Here is a 20,673-nt window from a genome sequence, read left to right on the forward strand (position 1 = left end):
AGTATGATAGAAATTATTACATGGAGAAAATGTATAAAGATTTGTTATCACTAAGCACGATGGTTCAGTATAACTTTTCATAATACTTTTATAATAAATAATTTTATAATACCATATATTTTTATAATAATGTGGCTGAGGAGTTCATAACCCACAAATCTGAAAATCAAGAAACTACGACATTTCGGGTTGTACAGGACGAAAGTCATTCTCCGACTTGAAAATGGTCCAGGATGGACAGAAACGTCGAAGTTTTATAATTTTCACCCCCTCCCCATCTGGCCCGTTGGCGCCGTGAGGGGGCTAGGTGGACGGCTGCCGGAGTGTGATGCTCCGTGGGGCAGCCCTCTGTCCTTTTGTGGCCTTGCGCTCCTGCTGCTCTCTTCTTTAATTGTGCCAGATCGCTTTTCCTTTTCCTTATGTTTCGTTTTTCTCCCCCTCTTCCCCTATCTGCTTGTCGTTTCCTGCCGACCTTTTGCTTGTTTTGGTTATTCCTTTGGACTTCTTCTATTTTGACGCCCGGGTGCTTGAGGAGGCATACTCTTGCACCCGTAGAACTGTACTACCCAACATCTCGACTGAGGGGAACCTTTTATTGTCAATCCCCCTTTCGTCGCTGAACCCGATCTCGACAGACTTACGGTTCTTAAGGTGGCATTTGTGGGGCGTATACTCGCGATGCACCCCTAGGGGCCCCCGGCATGATCAGCGATAGCTTCCTGTTAGGTGTCCTGCCTCTAATTGTGGCTCCATGGTGGGTATGGGGGCACATTCATCTGTATGTCGTTGAATGTGTTTGTTGTACCCTCTCAGGCTCGTGGGGTAGGTGACCAAGCCCCCGAGTCGGCCTGTATTGGAAGACCGGACTCTGTAGTCCCTGCTGCGTTGGGCCCCGACCTTGCTCCTCCTTTGACCCTCCTGACTTCTTCCCCCAGCTCCCCTCCCTCCTCTGTGGTTGGGTCGAGCCTCAAGCCCCCAGTGGTGACCACTTCGTCCCCTGGTGCGGCTAAGTCTCTCGTTGTGACTACTGCGACTTTTAACCCCTCTCTCTCTGGGGGTTTTCAACGCCGTCCGCGCCACGGCCGCACTCGCTCGATTCCTTCTCGTACTGATGCGTATCAGGCCTTGTTTGGTCCCGCTTCATGGGCCAAATACTTTGATCTCCTCCCTCTTGATTCTGCGCCTCCTGATGATTTCTCCCTCCATCGGCATCTTGTTGATTCTGTGGATGCCTGTTACCTTCAACCCCACTCGTCTTGGTACACGTGTCGTTGCTGCTGCTCCTTCTCAGGATGCAGCGTCCCGCTTGGCTGCCTTATCGTGCCTTGGCGAGATCCCTGTTCGGGTCTCAAACAACGCTCGGTTGAATGCCAGTGTTGGCACTATTCTCCTCCCGCCCCATGTTGCGACCGTTGTTCGGAATCTGCAGGACTGCCACAATGATATTCGGCATATCCTTGATGCCCAAGGCCATTCTGTCCTCCAGGTAGACTCGTTTACTCGTCCCCCTCGTGGTCGTCGCCGTCAACCCCTTCGTGTTGTGAAGATTACCTTTGATGGTAGGACCCTTCCATCCTCTGTCATTCTTGAAGGTGCTAGGTGCTCTGTCCAGGTGTATATTTCTTTTCCTAGGCTTTGTAACTAGTGGTGGAAACAGAACTGTCCCCACACAGAAACCCTAAGTTTCTGCTCTAAAGATACACATTATACACACACACACTCCTACCTGACCCCAGCGCTGGAGGTTTGGGCATGGTGCCCTCTGCTGCTCTGGGACTGTCTCTCTCTGTCCTTTGTGTGGGGGCGAAGGTCACTCTAAGTCGGAGTGCACTTCTCCCCAGGCTCGCTGCATCAACTGCAGTGAGGCCCACCCTACCTTCTCCTGTGCCTATATCCATTACAAGCGTGAGGCAGCCGTCCTCAACTTGAAGCACCAGGAGCGTTTATCTTTTCCTGAGGCGAGGTGCCAGGTTTGCCGGCTCCCGCCTTATGCTAATATCTCTTATGCTCGCGTGTTGCGCTCTTCCTCTCCTCGTCCTTCCCACCTTCCTCAGGCCCACAACCGTTTCTGGGCCTTGGACCCTGATATGCCCACTGCCCCTCCTCTGTTCCTTTGAGTTCTGTCCCGAAGGGTCCCCCTCCTGGTTCTCTGTCTGGGGTTCCCCTTCTTTCTGCCCGGTCTGTCATGTCTCCTGTGTCTTCTTCCTCGTCTCCCTCCGATCCTCCTTCCCATCCTTCTCCTCCATCTATTGGCTCTCCCCGCCGCCTGTCAGTGCGGGCTGATGTCCATCGCTTTCCTACCGGCCGTCGTGTGTGCTCTCGTTCAGCTTCTGTTGAGACACTGGAATCCGTTGCCCAGTACGTAGTTGCTGGGACACCTGTCTCTTTAAGTCAGAAGCTTAAGCCTGGCTCCTCTCATTCCTCCTCCCCGGCGGGTAAGCAGGCTTCGCTTTCTTCCTCGGCCCCTACTTCTGACTCTATCGCCCTTTCCCCTTCCATTTCGGTGGTTGCGCCCCCTGTTCCTACTATGGAGGTTTCTTTGGCCCCCGCTTCCCTCTCGGTTGCTGCCCTTGCTGAGATGCGCTCCCCTCTTTCTACTCCCCCTCTTTCTGCTGGTGTCTTTGTCTGCTCCTCTCGGTTGCCTCCTCCTCCGGACCCCGCCTGTCCACCTCTGGTCTGTTCTCCCGCTTCCTTCCCCCTGTCTTTGCTCAGTTTACCCATGCCCCCTAACCCTGACTTTGCTGAACCTGATCCCGACTTTGATCTTCTTTAACGTGCTATGTTGCTCTTTCACCTTTGTTTCTTCCTTGTTCTCTGTTGTTGTCCTTTCTCTTCTCGTCGATGTCTATTCTTCAATGGAACGTTCGGAGTTATTATGCCAATTTCCTTGAACTCCAACTTCTGATTTCGCGGTTTTCGATCCTTTGTGTCTGTCTCAAGGAGCCGATGCTTGGTGCTCGTCCTGGTCGTTTTCGAGGCTATTCCTTTCTCTCCCCCCCCCCCCCCCAGCTGTTGCTGGGGCTCCTAACTTCTGCTCTCTTGATTCGCCCTGATGTTCCCTTTGTCTCCTTACTTTTTCCTTCGCCTCTCCATTGTTCTGCTGTTCGTATCTTTGTGGGGAAATGGTGCACTGTTTGTTCCATTAATCTTCCCCCGAGTGTCCCGCTTTCTCTTCCTGATCTAAAACACTTACTGGACTTCTTACCGGAGCCTGTGCTCCTGCTGGGTGATTTCAATTGTCGTCATTCCCTTTGGGGTGATGTTCTGGCGAACACCCGCGGTCGCCTTCTTGAGACGTTTATCCTCTCTTCTTCCCTGTCTCTTCTGAATTCTGGTGAGCCCACGCATTTGGACTCTCGGACTCGCACCCTTTCCTGTCTTGATCTTTCTCTTTGCTCGTCTTCTCTTTACTTAGATTTCACGTGGCAGGTTCTTGTTGACCTCCATGGCAGTGACCATTTCCCCATCCTTGTTTCCTTTTTCTCTTTTCGCCCTCCCCTCTCCTTCCCTAGGTGGCAGTTTGCGAAAGCGGACTGGAACCTCTTTACCCTTAGTGCAACTCTCTCTGACCTCTCCCTTCTGCTACTCCCTCGCTCTCTCCTTTTTCATGACACTGTCTTCGACGCTGCCCTCCGCTCTATTCCTCGCTCTTCCTCTCGCGGTCCACGGAAATGCGTTCCCTGGTGGAATGCAGACTGTGCTCGGGCTGTCCGCTATAAGCGTGCAGCCTGGAAGAGACACCACCGTCGCCAGATGGCCAATTCTTTTCTTTTCTTTCGGAAGGCGAGTGTGGTGGCCCATAAGGCCATCCGTACAACTAAACGTGAATGTTGGGCATATTTTGTCTCCACCATTACGTCCAAAAGTCCTCTGTCACAGATCTGGAAGCGTATCCGCAAGATAGCGGTTAAGTTCGTTCCCGATGTTTCACCGGTCCTTCACCTACATGGTACTCTTGTTGCAGACCCGTTGCAGGTCGCTACCGAACTGGGTTCCCACTTTTCTTCTGTAGACCTAGTCTTAATCTTCCTCAATCTTTCCTTCTTCGTAAACCTGTACTTGAGTCTCGTCCTTTCGATTTCTGCACTCATCTTCGACTTCCCTACAACGATCCCTTCTTTCTCTCTCTCAACTTCGTTCTGCCCAGGCCCTCTGCGGATCTACGGCGGCATGTCGGAAAATCCGACAGCATTTAATATATCATACAGGCAGATAACTGCTGTATTGTATAAACAAGTTACCCATAGAAAATGTAACTTGTAGTGGAATTACCGTCTATAGAAAACGGGATATCATCACCACACACTATTATATATTCACCACCTATTATGGTGGGAATTATTCTTAAATACATTAGTCTTTGGACTTTACCATCATAAAAACATCTCATATAAATTAACTTAATTATCAGAATTAAAGTAGAGTAAACGTGGCCCTTCTATCACTTTCTGTCATCTGGACAATGTAAGCCAGGCGTCAGGGTGAGGGAGGGGCAGCCATTGTTTATACTGAGACAAGAGGCGCAGGGAGCAATTCGGCTCCTGTTAATTTTACTTGGACGAAGTGTTATGGAAACCAAAGGTGTACCATTATCACACGCTGTCAACAAATTCAAGTTAAGTGTTCTACCGAAACCCATTTATCTATCATTAGTGGCCATTAATGTCATTGGGTAGGGTTACCCGGTTAGAGCACGAGATCGCCTCATACTAAAGGTAATTAAGCCAGGTCTTCATTGTTCCATGTACAGTGTTTTCTCTGATATACCTGTCATATATAGGATTCTGGCTTTACAGCTAGCGCCCTTTTGACAGATCAAGACGAGGAAGCATGCTTTGTGCATCAATTACCAGGGTGATGGAAGCTACCTCAAAGAGGGAAAATGTGGTGTCTACATCCTGGTTATACCTGGTGGACTAAGGCCTGCTGTACTATAAGATAAGGAACCTCTTCAATGTTCAATATGTGTAGTTAATACTGTAGTTTGATTGGCTGCATATATATAAATTTAATTAATATAAACCCCCCCTAATGTGTAGAGGATCGATTTGTGAGATTATGAGATTATTGCAGAAATACAGTCCACTTATCATTATACAAATTGCTATCGAAGTATATAAATTAACGTAAATATAAATTCATATAAATTAAATAAATATAAATCTCACAGGTCGGTTCCCACACGGCAGGCTCCGATGGTATTCATTATGAGATGCTTCGCCATCTCCCTCCGTGCACGTCTCAGTATTTACCGAGTCTGTATAATCGGATCTGGGAGTCGTCGTCAGTCCCTGAGGACTGGCGCGATGCCGTTGTCCTCCCTGTTCGCAAACCAGGGTCTCTGGGAACATCCCCTAAGGACTTTCGCCCTATTGCTCTTACAAGTTGTCTGCAAACTCTTTGAACGTATGGTTAACGTTCGTCTGATATGGTTCCTGGAACACCATCACCTCCTCTCCCCTTCTCAATTTGGTTTTAGCAAGTGCTGCAGTACGACAGATGTCCTGGTGAACTTGGAGGTCTATATTCGTACTGCTTTTGCTGCTAAGACCTCCGTTGTTGCCGTCCTTTTTGACCTGGAAAAGGCTTACACCACCACCTGGCACTTTCATATTTTATCCCAGCTTCCTTCATTTGGCCTTCGTAGTCATCTCCCTCTCTTTCTCCACAGCTTACTCTCGTCGTTCCTTTCGGGTGCAGCTTGGTACCGCTCTCTCTGCCTCTTTTCAGCAGTACGAAGGTGTGCCCCAGGGTAGTGTTCTGAGCACTACTCTTTTTCTGGTTGCCCTCAATGGTCTTCTTTCCTCTCTTCCTTCAGGCGTCTTCTCCGCTCTCTATGTCGATGATCTCACCCTTTGCTGTCAGGGTGATTATGACACTCGTTTGTCTTAGCCTCCCCATATCTCTTACCTCCGTGTTGAATGCTCTAAGGCCCTTACCCTCCTACGGGTATTGTCCCATACTTCTTGGGGAGCGGATAGGCGCACTCTCCTTGCTTTACATTCCTCTCTCGTCCTGTCTAAGCTCGATTATGGTTACCCTGCTTACTCGTCTGCTTCTCCTTCTACTCTTCGCCGTCTTGATGCTTTGCACCATACTGGGTTGCGCCTCAGTTCTGGTGCCTTTCGTTCGACTCCCGTCCTCGGCTTGTATGTTGACACTGGCTTCCTGTTTCTCCAGGAACGCCGTGATCGCTACTGTCTTCGCTATCTTGCCCGGTCCTTGCAACATCCCTCCTCTCGCCTCTGTCGTGCTTAAACTTTTACCCCTCCTGCGGTTCCTGTTCCTCTTCACCACCTCCCTCTTTCTGTCTGGTTATCTCGCTTACAGGCTTCTCTTTCCGTTCGTATTTCTAATGTTTCTCCTCATGTTGTTCCTTCTTTGCCCCCGTGGAGAGTCTCCCCTTCCGCAGTTTTGTACATCCTTGACCCGCATCACTAAAGCTTTTACCCCTCCTGCGGTTTTAAAACGCCTTTTCCTTGAGCACTTTGCTTCTCACTCCCGCTCCGTTTCTGTCTTCACCGATGGGTCTAAGTCTGCAGACGGTGTTGGCTACTCTTGTTTTTTCTGATCGCGCTTATATGTGTCGCTTACCTCCGGAGACTAGCATCTTCACAGCGGAGCTTTATGCTATTCTCTATGCTCTTCGTCTCCTGCTTTCTCGTGATCAGCCTTCCTTTGTAGTTGTTGTTGACTCTCGTAGTGCCCTCATGGCTCTCGGGTTCTTTAATCCGTTTCATCCAGTAGTTGTCGAGATCCAACAATGACTGATTCTTGTTCACAGTAAATTTAAATCGGTTGAGTTTAGTTGGGTTCCCAGCCATATTGGTGTCTCTTTAAACGAGCGTGCGGATGCTGCCGTCAAGGAAGCTGTCCGCTCTAGTCCCATCTCTCGTAAAGGCATTCCATATTCCGACTTTTATCCGGTTATCCATTCCTCCATCCTTACCCGTTGGCAGGCTTGTTGGTCGTCTGTTACTGGTAACAAACTACATACTCTTAAATGTTGTGTTTCCTCGTAGCCGTCCTCCTACCACCGTAACTGGCGATGGTAAACGGCTCTGGCGAGGTTGCGTATTGGCCATACTCACTTAACCCATGGTCACTTGATGGAGCGCCGCCCTGCTCCTTATTGTCCTAATTGCATTGTCCCTCTTACGGTCGTGCATATCCTTCTTGAATGTCCTGGATGTTCTGAATGTTCTGAATATCCTGAATGTTCCAGGACGAGCGTGTGTCTTGCTTTCCGACCGCCCCTCGCGGTCACGTGTCCCTCAATAGAATTCTTGGTGACTCGGATACTTTTGATATCGTTCGCCTTATGCGTTTTTGTTCTCGTATTGGCATCCATGGTGATATTTAGTGCCATCTGACTATTCCGCACATTTGATGGTGCTACATAGCCTTCCCGGTTTGGTGCCTTCTTTTGATAATTACTTACTTTATCTTTATAATTTTCAGATGTGGGGGTTGATTATACATAACTTATATTCTCTCCCACAAAACCAAATTTGCCACAGCAATAACTATTCCCCAGGTTTCCCTCCAACACATAACTGCACTAAATGAAACGACGCTCTCACTCCCCCAAGTGGACACCACAGTGCCCCGACGCTCTCACTCTCCAAGTGGACACCATACTGCCACGACGCTCTCACTCTCCAAGTGGACACCACAGTGCCACGACGCTCTCATTCTCAAAGTGGACACCATAATGCCCCGACGCTCTCACTCTCCAAGTGGACACCACAGTGCCCCGACGCTCTCACTCCCCAAGTGGACACCACAGTGCCCCGACACTCACTCCCCAAGTGGACACCACACTGCCCCGACGTTCTCACTCCCCCAAGTGGACACCACAGTGCCCCGACGCTCTCTCTCTCCAAGTGGACACCACAGTGCCCCGACGCTCTCACTCCCCCAAGTGGATACCACAGTGCCCCGACACTCTCACTCCCCAAGTGGACACCACAGTGCCCCGACACTCTCACTCCTCAAGTGGACACCACAGTGCCCCGACGCTCTCACTCCCCAAGTGGACACCACAGTGCCCCGACACTCTCACTCCCCAAGTGGACACCACAGTGCCCCGACGCTCTCACTCCCCAAGTGGACACCACAGTGCCCCGACGCTCTCACTCTCCAAGTGGACACCACAGTGCCCCGACGCTCTCACTCCCCAAGTGGACACCACAGTGCCCCGACGCTCTCACTCTCCAAGTGGACACCACAGTGCCCCGACGCTCTCACTCCCCCAAGTGGACACCACACTGCCCCGACGCTCTCACTCCCCCAAGTGGACACCACAGTGCCCTGACGCTCTCACTCTCCAAGTGGACACCACAGTGCCCCGACGCTCTCACTCCCCAAGTGGACACCACAGTGCCCCGACACTCTCACTCCCCAAGTGGACACCACAGTGCCCCGACGCTCTCGCTCCCCAAGTGGACACCACAGTGCCCCGACGCTCTCACTCTCCAAGTGGACACCACAGTGCCCCGACACTCACTCCCCCAAGTGGACACCACAGTGCCCCGACGCTCTCCCTCCCCCCAAGAGGACACCACAGTGCCCCGACGCTCTCACTCCCCCAAGTGGATACCACAGTGCCCCGACACTCTCACTCCCCAAGTGGACACCACAGTGCCCCGACACTCTCACTCCTCAAGTGGACACCACAGTGCCCCGACGCTCTCACTCCCCAAGTGGACACCACAGTGCCCCGACACTCTCACTCCCCAAGTGGACACCACAGTGCCCCGACGCTCTCACTCCCCAAGTGGACACCACAGTGCCCCGACGCTCTCACTCTCCAAGTGGACACCACAGTGCCCCGACGCTCTCACTCCCCAAGTGGACACCACAGTGCCCCGACGCTCTCACTCTCCAAGTGGACACCACAGTGCCCCGACGCTCTCACTCCCCCAAGTGGACACCACACTGCCCCGACGCTCTCACTCCCCCAAGTGGACACCACAGTGCCCCGACGCTCTCACTCTCCAAGTGGACACCACAGTGCCCCGACGCTCTCACTCCCCAAGTGGACACCACAGTGCCCCGACACTCTCACTCCCCAAGTGGACACCACAGTGCCCCGACGCTCTCACTCCCCAAGTGGACACCACAGTGCCCCGACGCTCTCACTCTCCAAGTGGACACCACAGTGCCCCGACACTCACTCCCCCAAGTGGACACCACAGTGCCCCGACGCTCTCCCTCCCCCCAAGAGGACACCACAGTGCCCCGACGCTCTCACTCCCCCAAGTGGACACCACAGTGCCCCGACGCTCTCCCTCCCCCCAAGAGGACACCACAGTGCCCCGACGCTCTCCCTCCCCCCAAGAGGACACCACAGTGCCCCGACGCTCTCACTCTCCAAGTGGACACCACAGTGCCCCGACGCTCTCACTCTCCAAGTGGACACCACAGTGCCCCGACGCTCTCACTCTCCAAGTGGACACCACAGTGCCCCGACGCTCTCACTCTCCAAGTGGACACCACAGTGCCCCGACGCTCTCACTCCCCCAAGTGGACACCACAGTGCCCCGACGCTCTCACTCCCCCAAGTGGACACCACAGTGCCCCGACACTCTCACTCCCCCAAGTGGACACCACAGTGCCCCGACGCTCTCACTCCCCAAGTGGACACCACAGTGCCCCGACGCTCACTTCCCCAAGTGGACACCACAGTGCCCCGACACTCTCACTCCCCCAAGTGGACATCATAGGGCCCCGACACTCACTCCCCAAGTGGACACCACAGTGCCCCGACACTCTCACTCCCCCAAGTGGACACCACCGTGCCCCGACGCTCTCACCCCCCCAAGTGGACACCATAGTGCCCCGACACTCTCACTCCCCAAGTGGACACCACAGTGCCCCGACACTCACTCCCCCAAGTGGACACCACAGTGCCCCGACGCTCTCACTCCCCAAGTGGGCATCTCAGTGCCCCAAAATGTCAGCTCACTCTATTTCTCCCACAGGATTCCCTACCATAGCTATTTCGGAGGTGGTTGTCTCATGATGGAGAGCCACATATTAAAGGTGAATGGCTGGAGCAACATGTACTGGGGATGGGGAGGCGAGGACGATGATATGTGGAATAGGGTTACGTCTTCAGATATGACGGTGTGGAGATACCCGAACCCTTACGTCAGATACAAGATGATTCAACACAGACCTGCAGCTCCCAATCAAGAGAGGTAAGAGAGAGGCCGTTGTTCAGGTGGCTCCAAATATCAGCGAGTGCCATTTTCTGTCCTAATGTGGTCGATTGTAGTTATTTATATGTAGTTAGGGTTTAGGATGAGAGCTTTTCTTGTTAGTGTGTGCTGGTAGTTTGATTGTATTCACATATTGTTAAGGGGAGGTGGTTTGGTGGTATATTTTCTTGTTAGAGACGGGGCGGTAATTTGGTTATTATTGGTAAGGGCTGTTCGGATTGGGAATTGTAGTGAGAATGGCGGTAGTTTGAGTGTGGCCATGTTTTGTGAGAGAGGGATAGTCTATTGGTTCCATTCGTGACTTCTTAATGAGGAAATATAAATTGGGTGTTGTTTTATTTTATCCAAAAGTGGGAGGTAGTTTGGTTAGTTTTTGTCTTTGTAGTAAGGTGTTAGGGTTAGGATGAGCTGGTCTTGTTAGTGATGAGTGGTAGTTCGGTTGCAGTTTAGTCTTGGTAGTAAGGGGGTGGTGGTTTATTTAATGGTTCACTCTTGTTAACGACAGGTGGTGGTGTGTGTGTGTGTGGGGTCTTGTTATCCTAGTGAGGGGTGGTGATGGTCTGGGTGTGGTCTTGTTATCTTAGTGAGGGGTGGTGATGGTCTGGGTGTGGTCTTGTTATCTTAGTGAGGGGTGGTGGTGGTCTGGGTGTGGTCTTGTTATCTTAGTTAGGGGTGGTGATGGTCTGGGTGTGGTCTTGTTATCTTAGTGAGGGGTGGTGGTGGTCTGGGTGTGGTCTTGTCGTCTTAGTGAGGGGTGATGGTCTGGGTGTGGTCTTGTTATCTTAGTGAGGGGTGGTGGTCTGAGTGTGGTCTTGTCGTCTTAGTGAGGGGTGGTGGTGGTCTGGGTGTGGTCTTGTTATCCTAGTGAGGGCTGGTGATGGTCTGGGTGTGGTTTTGTTATCTAAGTGAGGGGTGGTGGTCTGGGTGTGGTCTTGTTATCTTAGTGAGGGGTGGTGGTCTGTGCGTGGTCTTGTTATCTTAGTGAGGGGTGGTGCTGGTCTGGGTGTGGTCTTGTTATCTTAGTGAGGGGTGGTGGTCTTGTTATCTTAGTGAGGGGTGGTGGTGGTCTGGGTGTGGTCTTGTCGTCTTAGTGAGGGGTGATGGTCTGGGTGTGGTCTTGTTATCCTAGTGAGGGGTGATGATGGTCTGGGTGTGGTCTTGTTATCCTAGTGAGGGGTGGTGATGGTCTGGGTGTGGTCTTGTTATCTTAGTGAGGGACGGTCTTTTGTGTGTGGTCGTATGTATCTCCTTCTGGGAGATCATTTACGTATATCAGAAACAGCATAGGTCCAAGTACTGATCCCTGTGAGACTCCACTGGTGACTCCCCGCCACTCCGAGACCTCACCCCTCACAGTGACTCGCTGTGTCCTGTTGCTTAGGTAATCTCTTATCCAGTGGAGTACCTTCCCTTTCACTCCTGCCTGCATCTCCAGTTTGTGCACTAGTCTCTTATGTGGTATTGTGTCAAAAGCTTTCTTGCACTCCAGAAATATGCAGTCAGCCCAGCCCTCTCTTTCTTGCCTGATTTTTGTTGTCTGGTCATAGAACTCAATTAATTCTGTTAGTCACGATTTGCCATCTCTGAACCCATGCTGATGTTGTGTTACAAAGTTCTTCCGCTCCAATTGTTCCACTAGCTTTTTTCGCACAATCTTTTCCATCATCTTGCATGGAATGCAAGTTAGAGACACTGACCTGTAGTTCAGTGCCTCCTGCCTATCACCCTTCTTGTATATTGTGACTACATTGGCCGTCTTCCAAATTTTTGGCAGTTCATCTGTTACCAGCGATTTGTTGTATACCATGGAGAGTGGTAGGCCCAGAGATTCTGGTCCTTCCTTTAGAATCCATTGTGAGATTCCATCCTCCATCATTCCATTCCATCTATAGCCTTTGTCACGTCCAAATCTAGCAGATGCTTCCTCACCTCCTCATTGGTAATCACAAACTCCTCTAGTGGTGTCTGGCTTGATATTCCCTCCCTTATCTCTGGGACTTCTCCTTGCTCTGAGGTGAAGACTTCCTGGAATTTTGTATTGAGTTCCTCGCACACTTCCTTGTCGTTTGTAGTGAATCTTTCAGCACCTATCCTCAGTTTCATTACCTGTTCCTTCACTGTTGTTTTCCTCCTGATGTGGCAATGCAGCAGTTTGGGTTGAGTCTTTGTCTTGCTCGCTATGTCATTTTCATATTGCCTCTCTACCTCTCTTTTCACTCTGACGTATTCATTCCTGGAGCTCTGGTATCTTTCTCTGCTCTCTAGTGTTCTGTTGTTTGTATAGTTTCTCCACTCCCTTTTACTTAGCTGCTTTGCTAGCTTGCAACTTTGATTAAACCATGGTTTTCTCATCTCCATTTTATTTTTTTCCTTTTGGACTTGGACGAACTTCACTGCTGCCTCCTTATACTTCTGTGTGATGTAGTCCATCATGTCTTGAACCTCTAGCAGTTTCGCTCTCCATGCTTCCTCACCTCCATGTGGTTCCCTGTTTCCCAGTCTATCCTTCCATATTTAAAGTCCCCCCATTATGAGAAGATGGGATCGATTTCTACAGGCAGCAGCGGCTGCTCTCTCAATGATAATGTTAACTGCCATGTTGTTTCTGTTATACTCTTGCCTGGGTCTTCTTTCATTTGGTGGTGGGTTATATATCACTGCTACTACTACTCTTGGTCCTCCCATTGTCATGGTGCCTGTGATGAAGTCTCTGAACCCTTCGCAGCCCGGAATAACCATCTCCTCGAAACTCCATTCCTTTCTCATCAGTAGAGCCACTCCTCCGCCTCCCCTTGATTCCCTCTCTTTCCTTATTACAGTGTAGTCCTGGGGAAACACCGCATTCGTTATGATTCCTGAGAGTTTTGTTTCTGTGAGTTCAATTACATCTAGGTTTACTTCTTGTGTTGTTTCCCTAAGTTCACTAGCCTTGTTTGTAATCCCATCTATGTTCGAGTACATGACCTTAAAGCTGATTCTCTTCTGTCCATTCTCAGTTTCTGTGGATTCCACTGGAGTTGGGAGACAAGGGATATCTGGGATGGGTGAGCCTAGGAAGGAGGACCTGGGGGGGTCTGGGGTGTGAGAGGGCTGTGAGGATCTGGAACAGGAGGGCTAGGGGGGTCTGACGTGATGCGGTTGAGGGGGTCCGGGGTTGGGGGTGATTTGGGGCATGGGATGGGGGAGCTATCCTAGGGTGGGTTGACAGGGAGGTCAGGGGTTGGGGAGGGAAGCCTGGGGAGGAGGGGCCAGGAGGGAGGGGGGTAGGGCAGGGAGGAGAGCTTGGGGTGGGGAAACTGGGCAGGGTACAGGCTGGAGAAACAGGGAAGGGCATGGGGTGTAGGAACAGTGAGGATCTGGGGTAGGGGTTGGGGAAGAAAAAGGGCATGGGGAGAACATGGGGTGTCTGGGATCAGGGAACATGGGGGCATGGTCTGAAGAGGGACTTTACTGTCTGGGGAGGTACAGTTGATTGGTGGGGGAAGGCTGAGAGGTTGGTTGGTGGGAGGCTTCTGTTACAGTCCCCTCCCCCCTGGGTGTGCTGGCCTGCTGGTGGGGGGATTCCCACTCCCCTCTGAGGTTCCTGGAGATACTGAGCTGAGTCCTGTGGCTCCCATATCCCCACCCCTTTCTCAGCGTCTCTCCCTTGCTTTTGCAGCCTTCCTTCTCTCTTCCCTCGTCATGTCCCTTTGCAGAAAGCCGTCCTCGTATCCCCCTAACCTCACAAGTCTATATTCGTACTGCTTTTGCTGCGAAGACTTCCATTGTTGCCATCCTTTTTCATCTGGAAAAGGCTTACGACACTACATGGCGGTATCATATTCTATCCCAGCTTCATTCCTTTGACCTTCGTGGTCATCTCCCTCTCTTTCTCCGCAGCTTCCTCTCTCGTCGTTCCTTCCGGGTGCGCCTTGGTACCACTCTCTCGGCCTCTTTTCAGCAATACGAAGGTGTGCCCCAGGGTAGTGTTCTGAGCACTACTCTTTTTCTGGTTGCCCTCAATGGTCTTCTTTCCTCTCTTCCTCCAGGCGTCTTCTCCGCTCTTTATGTCGATGATCTTGCCCTTTGCTGTCAGGGTGATGATTCGCCTCTCTTTCAACGCCGGCTTCAACTTGCGATTGATGCCGTGTCGTCTTGGGCCACCGATCATGGCTTCAAGTTCTCTTCTACTAAGACTTGTGCCATGACTTTTACTCGGAAACAGGTCGTTCTTCGTCCCTCTTTGTCACTTTATGGTCATCCCCTTGAGTACAAAGATTCCGCGAAGCTTTTGGGGTCATTCTTTGACACTCGTTTGTCTTGGTCTCCCCATATCTCTTACCTCCGTGTTGAGTGCTCCAAGGCCCTTACCCTCTTTTGAGTATTGTCCCATACTTCTTGGGGGGCAGATAGGCGCACTCTCCTTGCTTTACATTACTTTCTCGTCCTGTCTAAGCTCGATTATGGTTGCCCTGCTTACTCGTCTGCTTCTCCTTCTACTCTTCGCCGTCTTAAAGCTTTGCACCATACTGGGTTGCGCCTCAGTTCTGGTGCCTTTTGTTCGACTCCTGTCCTCAGCTTGTATGTTGGCACTGGCTTCCTGTCTCTCCAGGACCACCATGATCGCTATTGTCTTCGCTCTCTTGCGAGGTCCTTGTAACATCCTTCCTCTTGCCTCTGTCATACTTTAACATTTACCCCTTCTGCGGTTCCTCTATCTCTTCACCACCTCCCTCTTTCTGTCCGGTTCTCTCACTTACAGGATTCTCTTTCCGTTCGTATTTCTAATATTTCTCCTCGTGTTGTTCCTTCTTTGCCCCCGTGGAGAGTTCCCCTTCCGCAGTTTTGTACATCCTTGACCCGCATCACTAAAGCTTTTACCCCTCCTACAGTTCTAAAATGCCTTTTCCTAGAGCATTTTTCTTCTCACTTCCGCTCCGTTTCTGTCTTCACCGATGGGTCTAAGTCTGCGGACGGTGTTGGCTACTCTGTTGTTTTTCATGATTGCACTTATGTGTGTCGCTTACCTCCGGAGACTAGCATCTTCACAGCAGAGCTTTATGGTATTCTCTATGCTATTCGTCTCCTGCTTTTTCGTTGTCAATCTTCCTTTGTAATTGTTGCTGACTCTCGTGGTGCCCTCATGGCTCTCGGGTCCTTTAATCCGGTTCATCCAGTGGTTGTCGAGATCCAGCATTGGCTGTTTCTTGTTCACAGTAAATTAAAGTCGGTTGAGTTTTGTTGGGTTCCCAGCCATATTGGTGTGTACTCACCTAATTGTACTCACATAATTGTGCTTGCGGGGGTTGAGCTTTGGCTCTTTGGTCCCGCCTCTCAACTGTCAATCAACTGGTGTACAGATTCCTGAGCCTACTGGGCTCTATCATATCTACATTTGAAACTGTGTATGGAGTCAGCCTCCACCACATCACTTCCTAGTGCATTCCATTTATTAACTACTCTGACACTGAAAAAATTCTTTCTAACGTCTCTGTGGCTCATCTGGGTACTAAGTTTCCACCTGTGTCCCCTTGTTCGTGTCCCACCCGTGCTGAAGAGTTTGTCTTTGTCCACCCTGTCAATTCCCCTGAGAATTTTGTAGGTGGTTATCATGTCTCCCCTTACTCTTCTGTTTTCCAGGGATGTGAGGTTCAGCTCCTTAAGCCTTTCCTTGTAGCTCAATCCTCTCAGTTCCGGGACGAGCCTGGTGGCATACCGGTGAATCTTCTCTAACTTTGTCTTGTGTTTAACTAGGTATGGACTCCAGGCTGGAGCTGCATTCTCCAGGATTGGTCTTACATAAGTGGTATACAGGGTTCTGAAAGATTCCTTACACAAGTTTCTGAAGGCAGTTCTTATGTTGGCCAGTCTAGCATATGCCGCTGATGATATTCTTTTGATGTGGGCCTCTGGGGACAGGTTCGGTGTGATATCAACCCCCAGATCTTTCTCTCTATTTGATTCTTGCAGGATTTCCCCTCCCAGATGATACCTTGTGTTCAGCCTCCTGCTCCCTTCGCCTAATTTCATCACCTTACACTTTCCAGAGTTGAACTTCAGCAGCCATTTTCTAGACCATTCCTCCAGTTTATCCAGGTCATCCTGTAGTCTCTGTCTATCTTCATCCGTCTTGATTCTTCTCATAATTTTTGCATCATCAGCAAACATCGAGAGGAATGAGTCTATACCCTCTGGAAGATCGTTCACATATATTAGAAACAGGATGGGTTCCAAGTACTGAGCCCTGTGGGACTCCGCTGGTGACATCTCGCCACTCTGATGTCTTCCCCCTCACCGTTACTCGCTGTTTCCTGTTGCTTAAGTACTCTCTTATCCACTGGAGCACCTTCCCTTTTACTCCTGCCTGTTGCTCCAACTTTTTTAACAGCCTTTTATGGTGTACTGTGTCAAAGGCTTTTTGGCAATCCAGGAAAATGCAGTCGGCCCACCCTTCTCTTTCCTGCCTAATTTTCGTTGCCTGGTCATAAAATTCTATTAAACCTGTGAGGCACGATTTACCATCTCTGAACCCATGTTGGTGGTGCGTTACAAAGTTATTTCCCTCCAGATGCTCTACGAGCCTTTTCCTCACGATCTTCTCCAGCACCTTGCATGGTATACAAGTTAAGGAAACTGGCCTGTAATTCAGTGCCTCTTGCCTGTCACCCTTTTTGTATATTGGGACCACGTTAGCTGTCTTCCAACTTTCTGGTAAGTCTCCTGTTTCCAGTGACCTGTTATACACCATAGAGAGTGGCACACTTAGTGCTTCTACACCTTCCTTTAGTATCCATGGTGAGATTCTATCAGGCCCAACAGCCTTTGTCACATCTAGCTCCAGCAGACACCTTTTGACCTCATCACTGGTGAGGTCAAATTCCTCCAACGTTGTCTTTAAATGAGCGTGCAGATTCTGCCACCAGGGAAGCTGTCCGCTCTTGTCCCATCTCTCGTAAAGGTATTCCTTATTCCGACTTTTATGCTGTTATCCATTTCTCCATCCTTACCCGTTGGCAGGCTTGTTGGTCGTCTGTTACTGGTAACAAACTACATGCTCTTAAAAGTTGTGTGTCCTCGTGGTCGTCCTTCTATCTCCGTAACCGGCGATGGGAAACGGCTCTGGCGAGGTTGTGTATTGGCCATACTCGCTTAACTCGTGGTCACTTGATGGAGCGTCGCCCTGCTCCTTATTGTCCTAATTGCATTGTCCCTCTTACGGTCGTGCATATTCTTGTTGAATGTCCTGACTTTCGGGACGAGCGTGTGTCTTGTTTTCCGACAGTCCCCCGTGGTCGCTTGTCTCTCGATAGTATTCTTGGTGACTCGGATACTTTTGATATCGTTTGCCTCATGCGTTTCTGTTCTCGTATTGGCATCCTTGGTGATGTAGCGCCCTCTGATTATACCGCACGTTTGATGGTGCTACATAGCCTTCCCGGTTTGGTGCCTTCCTTTGATACTTACTTACTTACTTTACCTTTAAAAATGGAAAATTGGCCAAAGGATGTTGATGGCTGCCCCAGGTCCTGAAGGGACCTTTCTCCAAGTTCTGCCCAAGACACTGAATTTAATATTTTCATAAACTTTCTCAGTGGGAACAGCTCCTCCCACTCTAAGTTTTCCTAGGCCCAATAAGCCCTGCCTCTCAAGACTCAAGCGAATGGATTCCAAGTCTTATTCTAGGTCAGCCAAATACCCTGACTGGCTCCGTCCACTAAAAGCCTCCCTGGCTTGGGTAGAGGCCTGCCCTGAAAGTTATATTTTATTCCCGTAGACTTCTGAATTGTTCCCACGCTACATACCGGAAACCAACTTGAAGTATATGGCCCCTCCCCAGCCACCTAATGAAATTTGAGCCTTAATTGTTTATGGCACTGAGTGAATGACTCCTCAAATTTATCAACGGTTATGGCGATGGCAGGGGGAAGAGGTGAACGATTGGAAGGGGGGAATTGGGTAGGAAGTGTGAGGATTGGAAAAAGATGATATATGGCCTGAGACTGCCAGACAAAGTCCCTTGCCTTCACTTGAGTTTATGTCCGGATGTGGTCAACATGGGAGGGGAGAGGGACCACGAGAAGGAAAGGCGAACGAGGGAAGAAAGGGAAGGGAGAGGGGAAGGGAAAGGAGAAAGAGAGTGCGCTCAAGGGAGTACAGTTTTAGGCTCTTTAGTCGGTCCCAATAGTTTAGATGTTTTACTGAGTGGATTCTAGCAGTAAAGGATCTCTGCACGCTCTCCAGGTCATCAATTTCTCCAGCTTTGAAAGGGGCTGTCATTGTGCAGCAGTACTCCACTCTAGAGAGCACAAGCGTTTTGAAAAGTATCATCATCGGTATAGCATCTCTAGTGTGAAAAGTTCTTGTTATCCAACCTGTCATTTTTCTTGCAGTTGTGACGGCTACTTTATTGTGTTCTTTAAAGGTAAGGCCTTCCGACGTGAGTACACCCAGGTCCTTTACATTGCCTTTTCGTTTTATGTTATGATTTGACTGAATTTTTGCACGTGGTTTCCATTTTTTTCGTCCATCTAGGACCTGAACCACATAAACATTCTAACCTAGTCCGAGGAATATCTGTGCTGCTGCAAACGGGGGTATAATTACTCAGAGATAAGGTATGTGGAAATATGCGTAAAAAAATGATATGCAATAAAATAAACTAACTTGATAAATTAAGATTAATGGATATAGGTATTCTGATTATATGAATATTCAGCAATAAAAGAGGTTCATTCACTAAGAAGATTAAGTCAGAAATTACTAGATGATGTGGCGTTACCTCGCTGCCTAACGACTCTCAATTTATATATGGATATATTAATGTTATAAAACATGCTAATTGGCCAATTTATGCTCTAAAACAATTAATAACTTATCCTGAATTGAGAACTGGAGTCTATCTGATAGTAGCCAGATGATGTCTCTCGTGCTGACAACAGACTTAATATTTTTGATGGGGATTTGGCAGCCCTGATAGTGGTTGTGTCCCTGGCAGCCTTGATGTTGGTTGTGTCCCTGGCAGCGTTGATGTTGGTTGTGTCCCTGGCAGCCTTGATGTTGGTTGTGTCCCTGGCAGCCTTGATGTTGGTTGTGTCCCTGGCAGCCTTGATGCTGGTTGTGTCCCTGGCAGCCTTGACGTTGGTTGTGTCCCTGGCAGCCTTGATGCTGGTTGTGTCCCTGGCAGCCTTGATGTTGGTTGTGTCCCTGGCAGTGTTGATGTTGGTTGTCCCTGGCAGCCTTGATGCTGGTTGTGTCCCTGGCAGCCTTGATGCTGGTTGTGTCCCTGGCAGCCTTGATGTTGGTTGTCCCTGGCAGCCTTGATGCTGGTTGTGTCCCTGGTAGCCTTGATGCTGGTTGTCCCTGGCAGCCTTTATGTTGGTTGTGTCCCTGGCAGCCTTGATGTTGGTTGTCCCTGGCAGCCATGATGCTGGTTGTGTCCCTGGCAGCCTTGATGCTGGTTGTGTCCCTGGCAGCCTTGATGCTGGTTGTGTCCCTGGCAGCGTTTGCTGTGGGACAGCGTCTTGTAGGGACGCTGCTTGGTAGGATGAGGTTTATAATGGAGAAAATATTACGAGACTCTGGCTACATGAGCTGGCCTCACGCCGCTCGATAAGAGTTCTAAAGATCAAATTGCTGATCAGATTATTGATCACTAGGTTCCCTGGTATATAGAGAGTTAACACTGGAGATTAGATAAGTAGTTCGTTTTTTAATGTCCGTTGAAATGTTATCAACACTGCACACTTGCATGCCGCTCCGATTTCAACAGGGGACGAACAGGTACTCCCCTTGGCGCTTCTGTCCCACTGGCCTCTGCCCGTGGCGTCAATCAAGGTGCCGGCAGTGTTTATAGATTTATTATTTTCATTATTTTGACTGATTATTGTGATAAGGTTATATAACAAGACAATTCCCACGTGCATTTAGTGATAAATAATAGTAATGGAAAGTAAAATTTGTTCTTTATTAAGGATTTTGAAAACACGTCATTGGAAGCTGATAATTTAGTTCCAATAATGTTTTTGTTTATATGGAAGCTTCTAGATTCTTGTGATCATGTCAACAATATTATATAGGCATTAATCCCAATGGTGTACTTGACCAATGGTCATGAAGGATGCTGATGTAGATAAAGTAGATATGATTAATAAATAATTAATCCGATGATTAGATATAGATTTGATGAGATATAGATTTGATATGAATAATACATTACTTAGATAATAATATTACCATGATAAAGGGAACTTTCCACATGTGTTAGTGGTCTGTGTTTGGTTTTGTTAGTATGTGGTAGTGGTGTGTGTTTGGTCTTGTCTTGTTAGTATGTGGTAGTGGTTTGTGTTCAGTCTTGTTAGTATGTGGTAGTGGTGTGTGTTTGGTCTTGTCTTGTTAGTATGTGGTAGTGGTTTGTGTTCAGTCTTGTTAGTATGTGTTAGTGGTCTGTGTTTGGTCTTGTTAGTATGTG

At 49.5% G+C, this 20,673-nt stretch overlaps 1 protein-coding gene across 1 annotated transcript in view; it reads left to right on the forward strand.

Annotated features, from left to right (window-relative positions):
- Window positions 1–20,673, forward strand: part of LOC138365877 (beta-1,4-galactosyltransferase 4-like) — a 98,313-nt gene that overhangs the window by 59,430 nt on the left and 18,210 nt on the right. The window contains exon 5 of the mRNA XM_069326545.1: window positions 9,966–10,205. Coding sequence (XP_069182646.1) covers window positions 9,966–10,205 — 240 coding nt within the window. The remainder of the gene's footprint in view (window positions 1–9,965; window positions 10,206–20,673) is intronic.

This window comes from Procambarus clarkii, chromosome 2 (assembly GCF_040958095.1).
Source record: "Procambarus clarkii isolate CNS0578487 chromosome 2, FALCON_Pclarkii_2.0, whole genome shotgun sequence".
Taxonomy (NCBI): Eukaryota; Metazoa; Arthropoda; class Malacostraca; order Decapoda; family Cambaridae; genus Procambarus; species Procambarus clarkii.